Here is an 18,668-nt window from a genome sequence, read left to right as displayed (position 1 = left end):
CTTCGAATGTCTGAAGATGGCGCTTGTGATTACACCGCTTTGGAACAAGCGATAGATATAACGTTAGCTGAATTGTCTCTTCAGTAGATCCAGAAAGGTGAGATGTACGGTGAGAACAAAATTTGAGCTTCAAGACTATAAAGTGATTAAGGAGTTGCTGAAAATTTTACGTCAGTGTTTTGATAAGTGATAAGAAACTGACAATTTGTGTTTTCTTTCAAGTGTTAACGAATAGTTTCGGGAAAAAATCGAAACTTTCATATAACGTGAGTTTGGCCGTTCAAAGACTAAATGTCAAAAGTGTAAAATTCACTGTAGCAACAGTATGAACGTATACATGACAACCGAATTTTATCTTAATTTTCTTGAAGCACTTTTAACTTCTAAAGATAAAATAATTGCTCGAGGAAATGCTATATTTTTTCTAGGCTAGAGAGATTTGTGATTATAGAACTTTTCCGACTCGTTTGTGTGATAAAAATAGTCGAAGAGTAAACGTTTCTATCCTTTTCTCTGCTTCTTTATCATTAAATTTGAAATGGAATGTACTATTAAATGTTTCATATTTAGCGTGAAATCGAATCTGAGTCGAAGTCTGAAGCTACCTGTCCAATGTTTACATTCTGGAATGTTGTGCGTGTGGAAAATTGTAAAGCCTGTCTCGTGTTTGGAATACCATAAATGTGAAGACGTGAACTAAGCATGTTACAGAGCAGAACCGGCCAGATATACCATGTAAGCAAGGGAAGGCATCCAGTAACAATAGAAAAATGTCTTCAGTTAGTACAAACAATGAATTATGTCCAGTAGCTAATCAAATAGCATTACAATAGCAATACATACAATGTAAACAATGGGAGACATACAATGGCAATGGAGACAGATTTACAGCAGCCAGACATATAAGGTAAGCTGTAAATGTTTTATGTAAACCTAAAATGGTTAGCATTCATTGACTCGTATCTCAAGTGTGTATCGTATGCACACAAACACACACACACATATATATATAATATCTATTATATACGTAAGATAAGATTACTATTTAAGTTAAATATTTAGAATAACGTTAATAAGAGTTACTTATATATATATATAGCATAGTGTCTCACAAAACGGTAGTATCACGAACTACATGAAAACAGTTAGTATTGTCATGACTTAAAAGGTCGGGTCACAAACTCCGCAGTTTACTTATAGCTTTCCCTGATTTAGAAGTGCTGACCAAAGAAAAGAAACAGCCATAATAAGCCACCTCTCTTACCAGGTATCTTAACCAAATCACAGGTTAAGTGGCTCCATTATATCGATCCCACAGATAAAAGTGCATTGTTTGTTAAGCTTCCTACCAAGGCTCAAACCCTTAACCTTTGAATTCGCACCTAACACACCATCATTTAGACACTTTCAGGCCTCTTCATATAGAACACAGCCTGAAGAATATAAAATTTCTTTATCTTCTTTCGTGCCTCGACTTCTGGGTAGGATTCAAACTCTAGAAACCAGCGAGAGTCTAAAGTGTTTAAATCTTTTTTTTAACGACATAGAGAAGATAATTTAAATTTTACTGATGTTACCTTCCGATCATAGTAAACTATGTACTTAGATCACAAATAGAAATCATTCCCATATATAACTGTTTAAACATACTTTTCTTATGATCTTATTTACTATTATTAATAATGCCTTGTTTGATAAATTGAGCACCCTCGTTCTCAATGATATTTCCGGACGTAACCCAATAATATATTTTACACAGATAAACCAGAAGTTGAAAAATTTGGATTAGTCCTAAATACAAGACAAAATCTATATATAGACTCTATAATAAATGTATAATAATAAGAAATACAGAAAACTATATACATCAGACATTATAGCCAATACTGTTAAAAAAGTGACATTAAATACAAAATAAAGTATACCTTAAATACAGGACAAATAAAAACTAGTTGTTAGCTTTCAACACTGTCATATATTTAATATTCGTTAAACAACGTAACAACAATAAATGACTCAAACAGTTTCTAATTCTTTGAGTATAAGGATTCTAGGTTGATCTTAAACTATAGAAAACGACAATGACCTGTACAGTTTCAGTTATCATTAAGGTACACATCACCAAGATGTCTAAAGAGAACTTTAAGATATATTAGATTACAAGGATTCACATAGCTTATACTATGTATATGCTTTCCGGTATCGTCACGTCCAGACAGAACTTAACGTTTACTAATCCTTACGGCTCTGAAAAACTTACTGTCTCTGATATATGAGTGAAATTTCTTGACGGAAATTAATTCTGTAGGATTTAAACAGTGTCTACCCCTCTCAGTTCCGAGTTGTGTCAGTGGGATATAAACCTTATTGATCTGCACAGGACTAGGTTGTTTAATTTTACGCTATCGCTGAACTTAAAAACGTAAGTTTTACAATCTATTCCTGGTAAGAAACAACATAAAAATTAGAATGTATTCATTTAACTTTTGGCTTGGTTTGTTAAGCACACATACATACACGTTATATATATATATACATATCTTGATATAAAAGTAACTGTTGGACTTTAGAATTGTTAATTTGTCTTCTTTCTCGTACGGTTGTTATCCTATCTTTCTTCAGAATATCTGATTTTTTATTGAAATGAATAAACATCCTATAACTCGAGTGCTTTGGAAAAGTGGACCTTTCTTTTTCAGGAAACAATTGGGAGTGTAAACCATTTATCTCAGTTGGTAGAGCAATTTTCTGGGATGCACAATGTCCTAACTTCAAATTTAAAACCATTCTCAATTTGCCCCTGAAGAAGAAAGGTCCACCTTTCGAAACTTCTCAGATTATAGGGTTTTTATTCAGTTCTATCAAGACTTACTGAACCTACGTGTTTTTTTAGCATCATTAATTTCTTTATTGGTGTTAAAACTTTATTTGAAACTTTTGAAGAGTTTATAAATTTTATGTTATCTTACCTTTAGTTTTTCATTAGTATTATTTTTTCCATACAGTTACACTGATAAAGTTTTGTCATTTTGTTCATCGTTCATTTTTCTTCGTCGTTTTTTCTTCAGTAGTATTGATTGAACGCCATTCTTCATCGCCTCTTACGTTTTGCTTGTTATACTTTCTTGCGTAATGCTTGTAGAAACAAGAGAGAATCTTCAATAGTCGCGACACTTGAATTTTTTAGGCAGAATTAGAGTAAATTAATTTGTATATATATGTTTTTCTTTTTATTAGTTATATGTTTCGCGCCAGCAATACCAAGCATGAGTCGCCCGTATGCCCGATTCGATTTTATTACTCATTAGGATGTATCCTTGCCTGCTCTGGAATTGAAAGTCGTTTCAGGTAGCATTAAAGTAAATTAATCTGTGAAACGTTGGGCATGGTTAAATACAATAATCGAAAGGGTTTCAACTCCTGAGTTCAAAACTGTAATTAGATATCAAATCGGTCAAGAGATGACGGTGCTATGAGCTAAAAGATTGTGCTTTTATAAAATGAATAATATGAACTCAAAGCTGTTATATGAGCCACTATGCCGCGACTAAAAATCTTATTTATCAGAAAAACAAATCTATGTTTTACGATATTTGGTACAATATATTGGCATCTGTAGCAGCTAGCTACCTCTCGAAGAATTATCTGGATAACACAGCTCTTTCTATAATGACAGTAATTGAGATTCCAGTACACAGTAATGCGTCTAATGTAATAGGTTTTATGTAAGCTACATAGAGTACAAGAACACAGTTTACGTACCTTGAGCGAGCACAAGCTGCTTCAGTTCTGGCTGTGTGGCAGGAAAAGTAGCTTAGTTGTAATCTTTATAGTGGAAGAAGATGCAGACGGATTTAGTTTTTTCTCCATTTGTTCAAGTTTGATTGGATTACAAGAAAGAATTAAACAAAACATGCTTTTACTTTCAGCCTGTGGAATCGTTTAGATGAATAAAATCGCTTGGAAAACGCAAATCTACTAAATCTGAGGTCGAGAGCAATATCACTGACATTAAGAAATACGCCATATTTTTGTACCCCTATGATTGAGAAATTAAATACAAATCTAGTTTAATACCCTTGTTAAAGACACGATTTCTCGTAAAATACAAATTATTTTTACAAACATTCAACTTTCTGTGTCCGTCTTTGATTCTGAACGAAAGGTTTAGCAAAAAAGACGTTAACTATAACTTCTTATTTAACATATGTCAGTAGGATTAACAGTAAGGCACAAGTTGAGTTTAATATCAAAAATTTGGCTTTATATTCTACCCAATGTTTAAATATCAAAGTGTATAATACAAAGTGGCACTTGAACTCATTTTAGCCAGTTAGAATTTTCAGATATGAAATTCTGCCTTGCTATTCATATCACCAGTCATTTGTAATCAGAATGTATAACTATCATTATTTTACCATTACCTTAGTCAGGAAATCCTTGACTTTCACAAAACGCCAAATGCTTTTGTTTTGTTTGTTTTTTGTTAAGCTGCAGGATGTGCTATATTTGCTGTGCTCACAATGGGTATTGAAACCCGGTTTTTAACAAGGTTTCTCTCATCCCATGCAGTAATTAATTTACGTGATTTTATAATGTTAAATTTCTTTGAAATCTCTATAAAAACTAACATTGTTTCTAAAATATTACTAAACACGCATTGTTTGATACGATAAACGTTTTCTTTATTATCTTCATGACAAAACAAAACGTATTCAACGGTATATCTGAGTGGTAAGTATATTTACAAATGCTAGAATCAAAGGCTACACCGTGAGCACAGTAGATAGCCCGTTGTGGCTTTGCTGTAAGAAAACACACATCTTTATTCTAACATTGGAACTTCCGACTCGTAAACTGCCAAGCTATTAGCCTATGTTTGGCATTACAACAAATTGTGCTGCGAATGGATATCCAAGATTCGAAATTTTGTGCCACTGAGCACAATCAAGTTTTTCTCTTCTTTATTTTTACTCCTAATCAAAGTGACAGTAAAGCCCTGTTATAAATTACAAGTGCTTGATGAAGTACTTGTGACAGTGGTTGCTTCTAGCTAGCTGCCCTCTCTCTTGTCGTTAGTTCTAGAATAGGAGTAGCTACATTTGAGCCCTGAGGGTTTCCTACCTGGCCGTTCATTTTACATGTGTATGAAGAGCTCTTCGAGTTATAATTATCAATTGGAAAGCGTAAAAGTGTTTAATATTTTAGGTTTTCTTACACAGGTTCACTTTAATCAATGTCTTTCTTAATAAACATTGAAATTATCTGCCTTCGTTTAGTGTTTTTAGGCTTACTTGAACAGTGGAAATCAATTTGACTCAGTTCTTTATCTACAAATAAGTGACAAAACCTGAAATTTGTGAACAAAATCCCCTGCGTGTTGCTATGGTTACACAATTTTTCTAGTTCTTTGTTTAAGCACTCAGGAGACGGTATAAAATATTTCGATGTAGTAGATGCAAAAAAATCTTTGTACTGATCTGAATGAGATTGAGAAATTCATGCAGAGTGTAACAAGGGAAGTATAGGATCATAAAGTATACTGTTTAGCGTATAAAAAAAAGGGTTCTAGAAAATTCTATGTTTTTATCATGTTTTTTTTAGTTTCTTTTATTAGTGCAACGCTTATGTAGGTGTAAGAAAGCAAGCAAGCAAACAATCGTGAAGTTTATTCTTTGATGTATAAAAAATGTTCTAAGATATTCTGTTTTTAAATTATAAATATTTAAACAGTTCTATTGCAGTACCATTCACGTAAATATCACTTCGTCTGTTGAAAAAAATGTGTGATCTTCCAAATCCTGTATTTATATTTAACTGATTCCTATTAATTAGTTGTTTATCGTATCTATTTTAATTTTAACCTGACAAATTATGCTTTGCAAATATAAATGAAGTACTACTGAGCCACAAGAGAAAAGAATACATGCAAAAGTCTGAAATAGGTTTATAGCGAATTTTGTAACAGCATTGTCACTTTTAAGAACTCTCTACAAGTTACGAAAACAGGAGGGACTTGGGAAATACACGGTGAATGACATATGTTACATATAGAAAAGAAAACTACATTGGAACAAACGTAGGTACTAAAATAATGCACAACAGTAATTTTTTTACAAATATAAGCGCTCCCGTATTTAACACTGTCGATTAGGAAGAGTTTCTGTTTAGAATATATAATAAAATAAACAGAAGTATTTCAATTATTAACAGGAGCATATATGTTCTCATTTATAACACAGAAGAAGAAGAAAGGGAAGCCTGTGTTTATACGAAACATTATTGGAAGGGTTTCTCTTTAGAACTTACAAGTTCTAGGAATAGTTTGGTTTATTTGTTTTGAATTTCGCGCAAAGCTATACAAAGGCAATCTGCACTAACCGTCCCTAAGTTAGCAATGTAAGACTAGAGAGAAGGCAGCTAGTCATTACCACCCATCGCTTACTCTTGGGTTTCTCTTTTACCAACAGTTGACCGCCACATTATAACGCTCTCACGGCTGAGAGGGCGAGCATGTTTGGTGTGACGAAATTCGAACCCGTGACTCTCAGATTACGAGTCGAGGGCCTTAACCACCTGGTCATGCCGGGCTCAAGGAATAAAATTGAACGTATACGTAACAGTGGCATGAGAGTTCCTGTTTAGACCACAGAAATATAAAAAACAGACTAGTAAGATGAGAAATGGTGTTGTTTATAAGTCTGTTTGAAATTCAGCAAAAAGCTACACAGCGGGCTATCTGTGCTCTGCCTACAACCAATATCGAAACCCATTTTCTAGCGCAGTAAGTCCGTGGACATATCGTTGTGCCACTGAAGGCTGTTGAGTGAAAAAAGAGACAAGTATGTATTAGTATCAGTGTTTTTACTTAAATGGAATCAAAGTAAAATAATAGGTATTTCTTTTTGTAACAATACCAGAGTGTTCCTGCTTAAAAGAAGAAACTCTTGCTTATAAGCACGATAATAAAAAAGCCAAACAAATTGTACTATGATAGGAATAGAAAATTTAATTGTTCATTAGACGTAAATAGAGGTTCCTGGGTGTGTATTTTCTATTTGTAATAATTTTGGTTATCCCTAAGAAGAAACATACGTGGTAGTAATTGAAGTAATCTTTGATAAGATTCCTATGAGATATATATAGGCTAAATGGACGTGTCATAGATGCATAGGACTTCGGCATAGTCATACTTAATTTTGAACTACCAATCAGAGTGAATAAAGTTAACCAGAAACACTTTCTGCATTAAGGACTATGTGGAGGCTTAAGCTAGATAGTGAAATTCTCATATAATGTATCCAAATAAAGGGCTATTTTTTTTTCATTTACGCATAAAAGATAAATAGGAGACCTCACATTATTTCAAAATAGATCTGAAAATATAGGTTTATCTTGAAAAATGAAATAAACATTATCTATTTCGATCAATAGTAATAAACAGATTATTTTTTCATTGGTATTAACACGAGAAATAAAAATGTTAATAATAATAAGAGAATAGAAAACGTTTAGGGTCTTAAAGCAAGAGTAAACGGTTTAACAATCTTTCGGACGGAAAGAGAGAAGAGTCAACAGTCCATTTTAGGCAATAACAACATGGGATAATCCTGAGGTTTACCATAAGATTATACTAATATAAAGAAGATAGCGAGTATAGGAAGCAAGAACGTAAGTGTGAGTGAAAATTACCATGTTAGTTCAATCCTCAAGCGTTTCTTTGATTACAGCAGCTACAAAATAACTGATTGGCGCTCAGGAAATTTTCAAAAACTTCATCTTATTAACGACATGATTTTCCTTCTTTAGCCACTAATGAACCCCAGTCTCAAGCGTTTCACTTGTGGAGTATATGTGTCGGTCATCATTTTTAGTTGAAATTATAAGAATGGAGTTCGAAAGTTTCTTTGCTACCACACTTATTCTGTTAAAATAAATGTTATGTTTCGATTCTCTTCTCAACGGTTTTTTTTCTGCTTAATAGAACATAGCTCCTTCGAGGAGTTGCCAAAACGAACTAAAATGGATAAGAAAAAAAACTTGACACGTTCACAAGTTTCTGAAATAACCAGAAAAACACATTGTTCTATGTAACTAATTTTGTATGCTAAGAAGTACATAAAAGTTTTTTCAAGTTTTCACAGCCGGCAATCGAATCACTAAACAATTATTCTAAAAACGTTTTAACATAAAATAAAAGGTGCGCAGCTTAGCTTTTGCTATTAATATTTAGTTAAAACTCAGAACGACTTATTTAAATGTTTTTGTTTCTTACAAGAATTACCATAAGGCTTTGATTTTTTCAGCACGAAAAATTAATATTGAAATACTATTGAGTTGTATAATAAATCTTCAACTAACCGTATAAATATTCGTATAATAAAATTCAGACAGTTTTCTAAACAATAATAGTAAAAAGTCGATAAGTTCTCGCTGCTCTCTTTATTTATATAATTCAATGGATAAATGTTGTTTTTATATTACATTTAAGTTGGAAGAACCTTAACATTTAATGTTTAATTAATGAAGTCGCACTTAAAGTAAACTTTAGCTCAGAACACTATTGTTATTAAAATACAGTTTTAGCTAACAAAAGACGTTTTAAAGTTTCAAGAAGTAGCCGGTTACATTAGATTATTATTTAAAGGAGGCTTGCATATTTAAATAACAAGTACGATTTGAAGAAATGAATATTCTTTATTTATCAAGGTTCATGAAACTTTAAATAGATTGCTTAAATATTAATCTTATTCGGTGAATTGTTCATTCCCATAAGGTAAAGATTTCAAACTGCTCAACTTCATTTGTGCAGGTAGTATTCATCCTAAGTTGTTTATCGCTGAAACATTTGTCTGCTTATTACTAAAAGCTGTTATCTGAAGTAATTAATACGTGGAGACATTAATCATCTCTACGAGAAATACGAGAGCAACTCACTCTTCAATTATTTAAAGATGTGAACTAACCTTGCATACAGAGTTTGAAATGTTGGCTCGGGTTTAACGACAAAATGACTATACATAATACTCCTTTGAAGTTATGGATGATTTCGCAGATCCTCTCGAATCACATATTAATACATTTAGCTCTTGTCAACAACTTAAAACTTCTTATTCAACGTACTTTATGTATTTATGAAGCTGGAATACAGTAATGGTAACAACATTTCAGCTTATCTTCAGAAAACTCGTTCGTCTTACGAAAATGAAAATAGAGAAATATGTAAAAAGTTTTCGATTTTAAAATTCAAAAGTAGTTGTACGTTAGTGTATGTCCTCTTAACATTCAACAGCTTAGAGAAAAGAAAGATAAATTAGTAAAAAACAGTAACACTGTTAAAGATTATTACCTTACGTTGCAAGTCATATGGTGAAAGTAGGGGACAAACTTTTAGGGTTACCGAAACATTCTTTTTTTTTTTTGCATCAAATAAGAAAGTTTTCATAGCTTAGCTAAGTTTGTTGTTCACTAGGGGTCAAGCTGTGGGCTTCTTAAGGTACAACAATCATACTCAACTAAATAGCAACTTTGCGGCTGTGATGTTTGTTTGTTTTTTTCTTCCCTGTAAGAACTACATAAAAACTACACGCCTCTGCGTGCCACACATGTTAGGTTCACGAGCCATTAATCTTTGTGATACTACCTGATGAACTAATGTATAACGTAACAAAGAACAAAAATATATAGTGGGGAAAGGATAGGTTTTATCGCTTCCATCTATTGATGGATGAAGGAATGGAAAGATCTGACAGGTTTTATCTCAAAGGAAACATATTTTTTCCACCAGAGGAAAGAAATGAATCCCAATTAATTAATGCACAGTAATATTAAAACCGAATCCGTCAGAAAAAATGACCATCATCAACAAAAATTTAATATATTATTCCAGTTACTCCAGTATATATTATTGACGCCACTATAGTTGCTACTTTAATTAACTGATCCTAGTTGTGTCACTAAACTTCACATAAATACATGCCTCTGGGTCAAAAGTTTTCTGATATTAATACCAAACAGATAAGTTCAAAGTATTAGTAAAACGCTGATTCAGGATTGTTACTGGAAGAAAGGAAAAAAAAATACAAGCGACTAAGAAATCTGCTGGCTGTCCTTTTAGTTTCTGTTATGATTTCATTGGTTGCTAAGGCTGGGAAATAAAGCTTTTTAAACACGTTTACGTCAGGCAAGGATAGAAACAACTATGATGACCTGCGCTTTCAAGCAAAGGTCTCGAATGCAATATCTCATAATACAAAACTAAGTACATCACTGACTATTTAAAACAATATATACAAGGTAAATACTCTTTAAGTCATATCAGTTGAACATGTATCTGTACCATCCTTTGAAATAGGCTTGCTAGTACGGAAATAAACACAGACACAGACAGGGCCAAGTGTATACAAGCTTCTGACTTTTGTCTTATGTAACATTTATCTAAGTAAAAGCATGAACACATACTTACGATCTTTCGACACTTGACTAACTATTATATTATGACTATGTGCCGAACATCTATTCCAAATTTACACAAATATTTCAATAAATCTGACTGTAGAAATATTCTATATTCTAACCTAATTATGAAAGGGTGAAAATAGTATCTTTTTCAGCTACCACGTCTTCACTATGCAATTGAATTCTAATTTACAGGATGTCTTGCTAACATTTGAATCTGTACATAATTGCTTTTAAGTATCAGGGAATTTCTAATAACGTTTTGAAAGAATGTGTTATTGATTGTAAAACGTTCATTGATGTTTGTAGTTGTTAAAGTTATTGAGTTATATTTATTTTCATGCATTAATTTCTTAAGGTTTGTTTGTTTGTTTGGAAATTTCGCACAAAGCTACTCGAGGGCTATCTGTGCTAGCCGTCCCTAATTTAGCAGTGTAAGACTAGAGGGAAGGCAGATAGTCATCACCACCCACCGCCAACTCTTGGGCTACTCTTTACCAACGAATAGTGGGATTGACCGTCACATTATACACCCCCACGGCTGGGAGGGCGAGCATGTTTAGCGCGACGCGGGCACGAACCCGCGACCCTCGGATTACGAGTCTTACGCCTTACGCGCTAGGCCATGCCGGGCCAATTTCTTAAGGGTATAAACTTTTAGAACTTCATATATTCCATACAAATCAATAATTTAATCACTTTGAAATAACTTTGACAGATAACACAAATTACTGGAAACTAAAAGGATTCTCTGTTGATAATTTTGATATAAGATTCCCTTAGCACATCTATAACAATACATGTGAAATACGAGTATGAAAAAAAAACTTGTTCTCTTTATTGTTCTTGTTTTTCAATAACTAAAAGTCATATTTTTCACACTATTTACTGACTACATTGATGTATCTAAGTAGATTTGTCATTTCTTACTAGCGATACAACGGAACCGATAATACGTGGTTCGTATCCTACTGATACAAAAAAAGAAAATACAAAATCACGTCACGCACAGTAGTACCTCAGGTGATGGCCATGTTCAGCTGTTGGATTAGAGTAGCTCTAGTGCGTCAATACAATATTAGTGACGGTTAATTCAGCGAACCATTGGTAGTTTTCACGAATATCTGAAACAAACAAATCAAAGTTGATGTATTATCCAATTCTAGTTATCACTTTAATCTTTACAGATCCGAACAATTTATCATAAGATTCGTTTTAAAATAGGACGTCGCTACTACTTATGATTGTGAGCAAAAATAATGTTTAATAAATCTCTTGTGCAAAATATTCTGAATACAAAATACAAGGAAATTAGATATATGTTTTTATTGTTTTTTTCATAGTATGATATCAATATTTAATTAATCAGTGAATGAAAAAAATACTTATTTTTCTGGTTGTTCAGTTTTCTGACACTTCTATGTTTTGTATGAAGACCAGAATAGTTAAAAACAGTAATTTAATTTAGAAACGTGTGTGTTATTTTTTATATAACAAAGCCCTATCGGGCTATCTGCAAAGCCCACCGAGGGAAATCTTAACCCCTGATTTTAGCGTTGTAAATCCGCCGACTTATCGCTGTACTAGCGGGGAGCTTTACGTAAACGAAAGCACTATGAGTTAACATGTATATTAATTTAGGCCCATTATTAAAAATAAAATAAAGCAACAAATAAAATAAAAAATAAAGCTTCTGTGTACATTTTGCTAGAATATTTTGTTATGAATCGTGAAAAAATTCTAAATCCGAACTTTCTAAGTGAGAATCAATTTTCTTATACATCTACACATTATTATAATCTCCATTAAACTATATTTACTTGTTAAATGCAATTCAAATACTTAGTTTAATATTGATTTTATGATAAGGTATTTTAAAATTTTATATCAAAATAGAACAAATAAATTAGTAGAAAGATCTATATATTTATTGAATTTGGGCCTGGCATGGCCTAGCGCGTTAAGGCGTGCGCTTCGTAATCTGAGGGTCGCGGGTTCGAGCCCGAGTCGCGCCAAACATTCTCGCCCTCCCAGCCGTGGGGGCGTTATAATGTGACGGGCAATCCCACTTTTCGTTGGTAAAAGAGTAGCCCAAGAGTTGGTGGTGGGTGGTGATGACTAGCTGCCTTCCCTCTAGTCTTACACCGCTAAATTAGGGACGGCTAGCACAGATAGCCCTCGAGTAGCTTTGTGCGAAATTCCAAAGGAAAAAGAAAAAAAAGATTTATTGAATTCAATATTATATCGGTAAACATAATTAGTGGAAACTTCTAGAAGATGACGAGTTTTCTCACGTCAATACCACTAGGAAATTAGTGTAGCGTGAAACCGATGCATAAACAACGGATCTTGGATGACACAATCTCATTTCTTTGCTAATGCTTCGTAATTAGCTTTCCTGTTTTGTAATCCTTTGACTTAGAAGCTATATACTAGCATCTCCTCAGCGTATTTAAACAGCAGACAAAGTAAAACCTCGCTTCAGACTGTCATTAAACTTTATATTTCATCAGAAGTTTATTTGTACGAGTTTCAGCTATAACAGGATTGAGCTGTTAATGTCTAATTAGGGAGGTAAGATGGAAATGATTTGTACACATTGTTGTTTTACATATGAAGAATTTTTAACGTTTAACAACGAAGGTAATTCAAAAAGGATTGTTTTCAAATGTTTATATCGTAAGAATTTTCAAGAGAATTATATTATTGCATAATGTGTTTAAAAACTATTCTTTTTGTAATTAAATTGGATTATCAAAAAAAAAGTCAATTGTTTTCAAACATAATAAAAGTCGTTCAATATTTGTCTTATACCTTACACACACATAAAACCGAATAGATGTATGTTGGATTATTGTTTTTTTATAATTTTCGCCTTAATCTAAATAAGTGCTGTCTACTCTTAACTGTCCATAATTTTAAAATGATAGACTAGAACAAAGGTAGCTAGTAAACATAATACCTAAAGCCAGCTCTTCAAGCTGTTATTATCTGACCGAATAACCGTAGGATCTGACCATTATTTTTATATCTCACTCCGAAGTACGGAGCGCATTTTCATGTTTCCATGAGTATGGCACGGATCATGAACACTTATATCACAGTCCGGAGACGCTAGCCACTCGACATAGCTCATTTCACAGTCAATTTGGACGAGAATATCGCAGAATAATTTTTCATGTTCTCATGTGGCTGCACCTTCCCCCAGCGGCACAGCGGAATGTCTACGGACTCATAGTGCTAAAATTCGGGTTTCGATATCCGTAGTGGACAGAGCACAGAAAGCCCATTCTGTAGCTTTGTGTTTAATTTCAAACATAGCAAACAACTTCTCGTTGTGGGTATACTAGAAAATATTATATGCGACACGGTTAAACTTGAATAGCGTTCTGATAAAAGACTAAACTGGGACTTAAAAAACAAAACTGGTTTTGTACTTTTCTAAAATTATGACATAAATTAACGTACTTATGAAATATCGATCTTGAGCAGTTTCAACGTTTCTTTGTCATCAAGTTAGACAGCATTGATTATTTTGTTTTTATATCATTAAACTAATTCTTTGGCTGTAGTTTCAATAAGATTCAAATTGATAACTTCGTTTCCAGATTCTAGTTTTACAAGAATTATGTCCGTATATGATCACCGGTTATTTCTATGATAGTTGTGAATTTGAAAATATATTAGTGTCTTATTGAGCTTAGTTTTTTATTATATACTTTGAAATAAAGGTTTAACTATAGTAATAAAATTAATCGAATTTAAAACGAAAAGCTCACACTTGTAAGTTGTACTTCGATGCATGTTTTAAGAGCATGATTTGGATGTATTTTTGAACATAATAGATTAATAAAGAAACATGAGAAAAGATATTTTGTTCTTAATAATGTACGCTCTTTTCAGTTTTGTATACTACCTTTATTATAAAAATAACGATTTGTTTTTCTACAGATTAAGGTGTTTTTCTCTACGCACCAGAAATGTTCTTTTTTTTCTTTCGTTGTTATTTTTCATAAGTCTATATTTCTCTTTGCTTAAGAAAATGAAACACTATATCAAAATTTTAAGATACATAATTATAAGACATGTAATTAGTCAAACAGGAATATCAGTTGTATCTTGTTTTCTCTGTAAAATCACGAAATTTACATCATTTAAAAATAAAAAACTAAGTATTTTTCTGAATTTTTATAACAACTTCTGTTGACATTTTAAAGTGTTTTTTTTAAATGCAGTTTTATTTTATATTATAAAACATTAAATCTTTCTTAATATTTGTAAAATTCTTATTTGGTTTCAAGATGAGATGACATGTTTCAATCTAAGAACCATCAACATGTACAATTTTTAAGTATTTATTTTCATAATGTTTAGCCGCTGCATAGTGTTTCACAGTTTTTATGTTGTTCTTGTTTTTTTTCAAGTACAAACGTTTAGCTCATAGTTTTGTTATCTCTCAACCCGGGTCCGGCTTTCCCAGGTGATCGGTGCACTCCCTTCGCAATTTTTTTTGGGTCGCAGGTTCGAATCCCCATCACCCCAAACATTCTTGCCCTTTCAACCTTGAGGGTCTTATAATGTTACGATCAGTTCCACTATTCATTGGTAAAAAGAGTAGCCCAAGAGTTGGGCATTCCCTCTAATCTTACATTGCTAAATTAGGGACGGCTAGCGCAGATAGCCCTCGCGTAGCTTTGTGCGAAATTCAAAACAAACAAACAGATGTAACTACAGGTTTGGACTCGGAAGGTCAAACCCTTTAGATTAAAGTATCTGACCACGCCTAAAGTCGCATAAACTAAGTTTCTCTAATCCTGACTAAAATAATTCCATTTTGAAGGAAGGCTTGTAAAGATCCTGATGAATAGTAAAATTGAATGGGGTATGCACGCGCCACACACTTGGTATTACTGGCACACAAAAACATAGCAAACCAAAATGAAATAAAAAAGTCTCAGAATAATTTACTCAATTCCTGGTTGAAAGAATTTCAACTTTGCATGAAGTGCAAAACAAACCAAACTGAGAATTTAATGTTTCGTTGGTTAGTTGGTTGGTTTGGCGTTTTATGGCGCAAAGCAACAAGGCAATCTGCGCCTAATATTTCGTCAGTTTCCACAACCTTAGTTATCAACATCCGTGAGATTGTTTTAGCACATATTTTTGGGTATTCTAGAGCCTAAGATTAAATCACACACATATGATGACGAAAAACCAACGTTTTAGAGAATAAAAGTTTGAAGGCAGTTTGAATGAAGAAAGCGGTTTTATAAATGCACAATGTCTCGAAAACATTATGTCCTCATGATGACATAATCTTGTCTCCCAACTTTTAATTTACAAAAATTTTATATATAAAATAAACAAAAAAATTGTAATTAGAGAAGCCAAATATTATTCATTTAAAGTATGTATATTTTTGTATTCACTACACTGTTATGACATCGCAACTATCTTTCCTCTGCAAGTGTATTCACTATTCAATGAAATGTCACAAAATTGCAATTGTCCTTCATCCCCGGATCTATTCACTGGAACAAAGTGTCACAGAATTACAAATGTTCTTCTTTCCCAACTCTACTCACTGTAGGATGTGTCACGAAATTACAGTTGTTCTTTATTATCGGCTTTATTCAATACAGGAAAGTGTTTATTGAACTCCTAACATTCTCAGACATACAATACAATACACAGTCGCTTGCTTTCGCTCATGGTAGAAACCAACAACGACAGTTTTGATGGTCAACTATCGCTTCAGAAGAACAAAATTAACGTATTTCGAAATCATTGTTTCAAAGGCAATTTAACAGCTCGAGATGATGTAGAAGATTGACTCGTCAAACGTCTTCTTGTGCCATTTTAAAATCCTTTTAAACACCATCAAACTAACAATGTAATGATACGTACGTTTATGAAATGTTCGGAAAGTAATATTAGAGGGAAAGTGCATGAAAGTACAAATTTATAATTATTATCTCGTTTATTTTTTAGTTTAATAATAACGTTTAGATAATTCTCTTTTATTACTTGAATTCTTGAGCTAAAGGATTCAATGGAAATTTTAGTTATTAGCGATGGCTTTCACGGAACGTTTTTAAGTCAAAGTCCCAAATATATGTTGATGATTAAATTGTATGTCCAGAACTTTTCTGGTAAAATTGTTAAACGTAATGCCACTTGTACAACAATGTACATTTTAAATAATATTAGACACCTAACTTTTGTTCAAAAACATTGCTTTTATTATAAATATATAGCCTACACCTTTATTACAGTGCCGTTATTTTATAATAGTAATTATAAGCAGTTAGTTTGCGCTATGCTAGTTCAGACGTCTTACTTAGAGTACTCACGTTATTATTCCGAATGGAAACAATATTCTTATTTTTGTCAAAATAAGTTTCATAGTTAGAAGTAGATTAATATCTCAGGCATTACATCTGGAGGTACATTTGTGATATTAGTTGAATATTCAAGTTCGAAAACTGTTGTTTCCATGTTGTAGAATACTTTTCTACTTTAAGCTGTAACTTTTGTCTCTGTTCTAGAGAGACAAGTTTAAAATAAACCTTATTGCGGAACGAACAAGGTATTTGGATTTAATGAAATTGTTTTAGCATGCTCTCTGAAGTATTCTGATGCCTAAACATTAGTCATGCACAGTTCATATAAAAAGTAAATAAGTATTTCGATATTGGAGGAGAAGATAAAAACCGATTTTTTTTAAATTTAAAGCCTTTATTCTTGTAGTCAGACTTAATACTTAAAGTATTATTGAGTGTTTTAGTTCATACTTTTAACGCTGAGCTACCAGGAAGCTGTTTGTAAGATTATAACGGTCTTTTCTCTATTTTTAATTATCATGTAGAAACATCATATTTTGACAGATTTCTAATCAATGGATCTTGGAAATATTTCTTCCCACCTTCCGTAGTTTGATCAAGGAAAACTTTATCATTTGATCTGTTTTGATTAACTTGGATTATTGCTCCTTTACACGTGTTGTGGTTAGGTGACAAATACAGCCAATACAAAGTCGTGAAAATACATTTTGATGTTATTTGGATTAAATATGCTATCACTGAAAATTGTTCGCTATTTGGCATAGTTTTTAATAGCCCTTTTTATCCAGAATATTAATACGTTCAAATTATAAAGATGTGTTTAGACTGAGGATTTAGTATTAACAAGACAAGAATATCTTTCGTACGGCACTAGTAAACAAAGGTTTACGCATCAACCTGGGGCAAAAAGACCATCAAGAAAGAGACTTGGAACAAGTCTTACTCCAGCAGTGATAAACAAAATGCCTTTCCTTTATCAGATGAAAATCCACGAACAAAACGGCACAAGCAAAAGCCCTCTCCGTGCCTCAAGCAACAGTTCGCAAAATAACCAACACGCATGGTACGAGTTCATCAAGATAAGGCTTCCTATCATATCTCCCATTGAATCATAGTATAATTCAAAAACTGAAGAATGAAATGGATATTTATGTTATTCTTTACAAAGAAAATTGGTCAAAACGTCGGAGACAGTGCCTGTGGATTATTGGGCGATAGAATTTTTGAAATTGCATTGTGAAACTTCCATTCTCGCATCAAGATGGGTTTTATAAATCTTCCAGGGAGGCAAGATGTGCTTTGAACTTTAAACTTTCACGATGGAACCTTTTGCAATGATAGTTACCCTGAATTGATATTATTAAGGTAGAAAATCTTCTGAAAGGGCTTGGCCATGCGTGGTGAGTCTTAAAACTATTTTTAATCTGACGTACTAAACCTCTATATACTGTAGAACTATCTCGAGATTATTAACATGCGTATTCAAGCACATTATTTGAAATATAAATTTTAACTTTATTAATTCAATCAGAAAAGACTTAATACTATCCACAATGAAAAGTTTTGCAGGTTAAGTTATGGTTCTGAGTATTCTGTCGGACTGGTTTACCTCCAGGTGTCGTTTTACTATGTATTTGGTTCTGCTGGAAGGTGAGTTGCAGTCTAACAGCCCTTGTTCCTCAGGTAATGACATGGTGGCTAAAAATCTAGTTGTGCTTGTCAACAGTCAAGGTGCCGTCAATTTTGTGTGAACTTCCAACACCACTGGCTGAAGTGCAGCCTACAGATGTATTAATTTTCCAGCATATTTCGTTATGTTTTACGTTGACTGTAATACCGAAAACTAGCTTCTGATTGACAATAATT

At 32.9% G+C, this 18,668-nt stretch overlaps 1 protein-coding gene across 1 annotated transcript in view; it reads left to right on the top strand.

Moving 5' to 3' along the window:
- Positions 1-541: 541 nt before the first annotated feature.
- Positions 542-18,668, top strand: part of LOC143226032 (uncharacterized) — a 339,996-nt gene continuing 321,869 nt past the window's right edge. Inside the window, exon 1 of the mRNA XM_076456428.1 lies at positions 542-907. Within this exon, the coding sequence (XP_076312543.1) occupies positions 854-907 (54 nt within the window). The 5' untranslated portion in view covers positions 542-853. The remainder of the gene's footprint in view (positions 908-18,668) is intronic.

The sequence above is a fragment of the Tachypleus tridentatus genome, chromosome 9 (genome assembly GCF_004210375.1).
Source record: "Tachypleus tridentatus isolate NWPU-2018 chromosome 9, ASM421037v1, whole genome shotgun sequence".
Lineage (NCBI taxonomy): Eukaryota > Metazoa > Arthropoda > Merostomata > Xiphosura > Limulidae > Tachypleus > Tachypleus tridentatus.
Note: the sequence above shows the minus strand (reverse complement) of the source record. Positions and strands in the feature narration are given on the sequence as shown.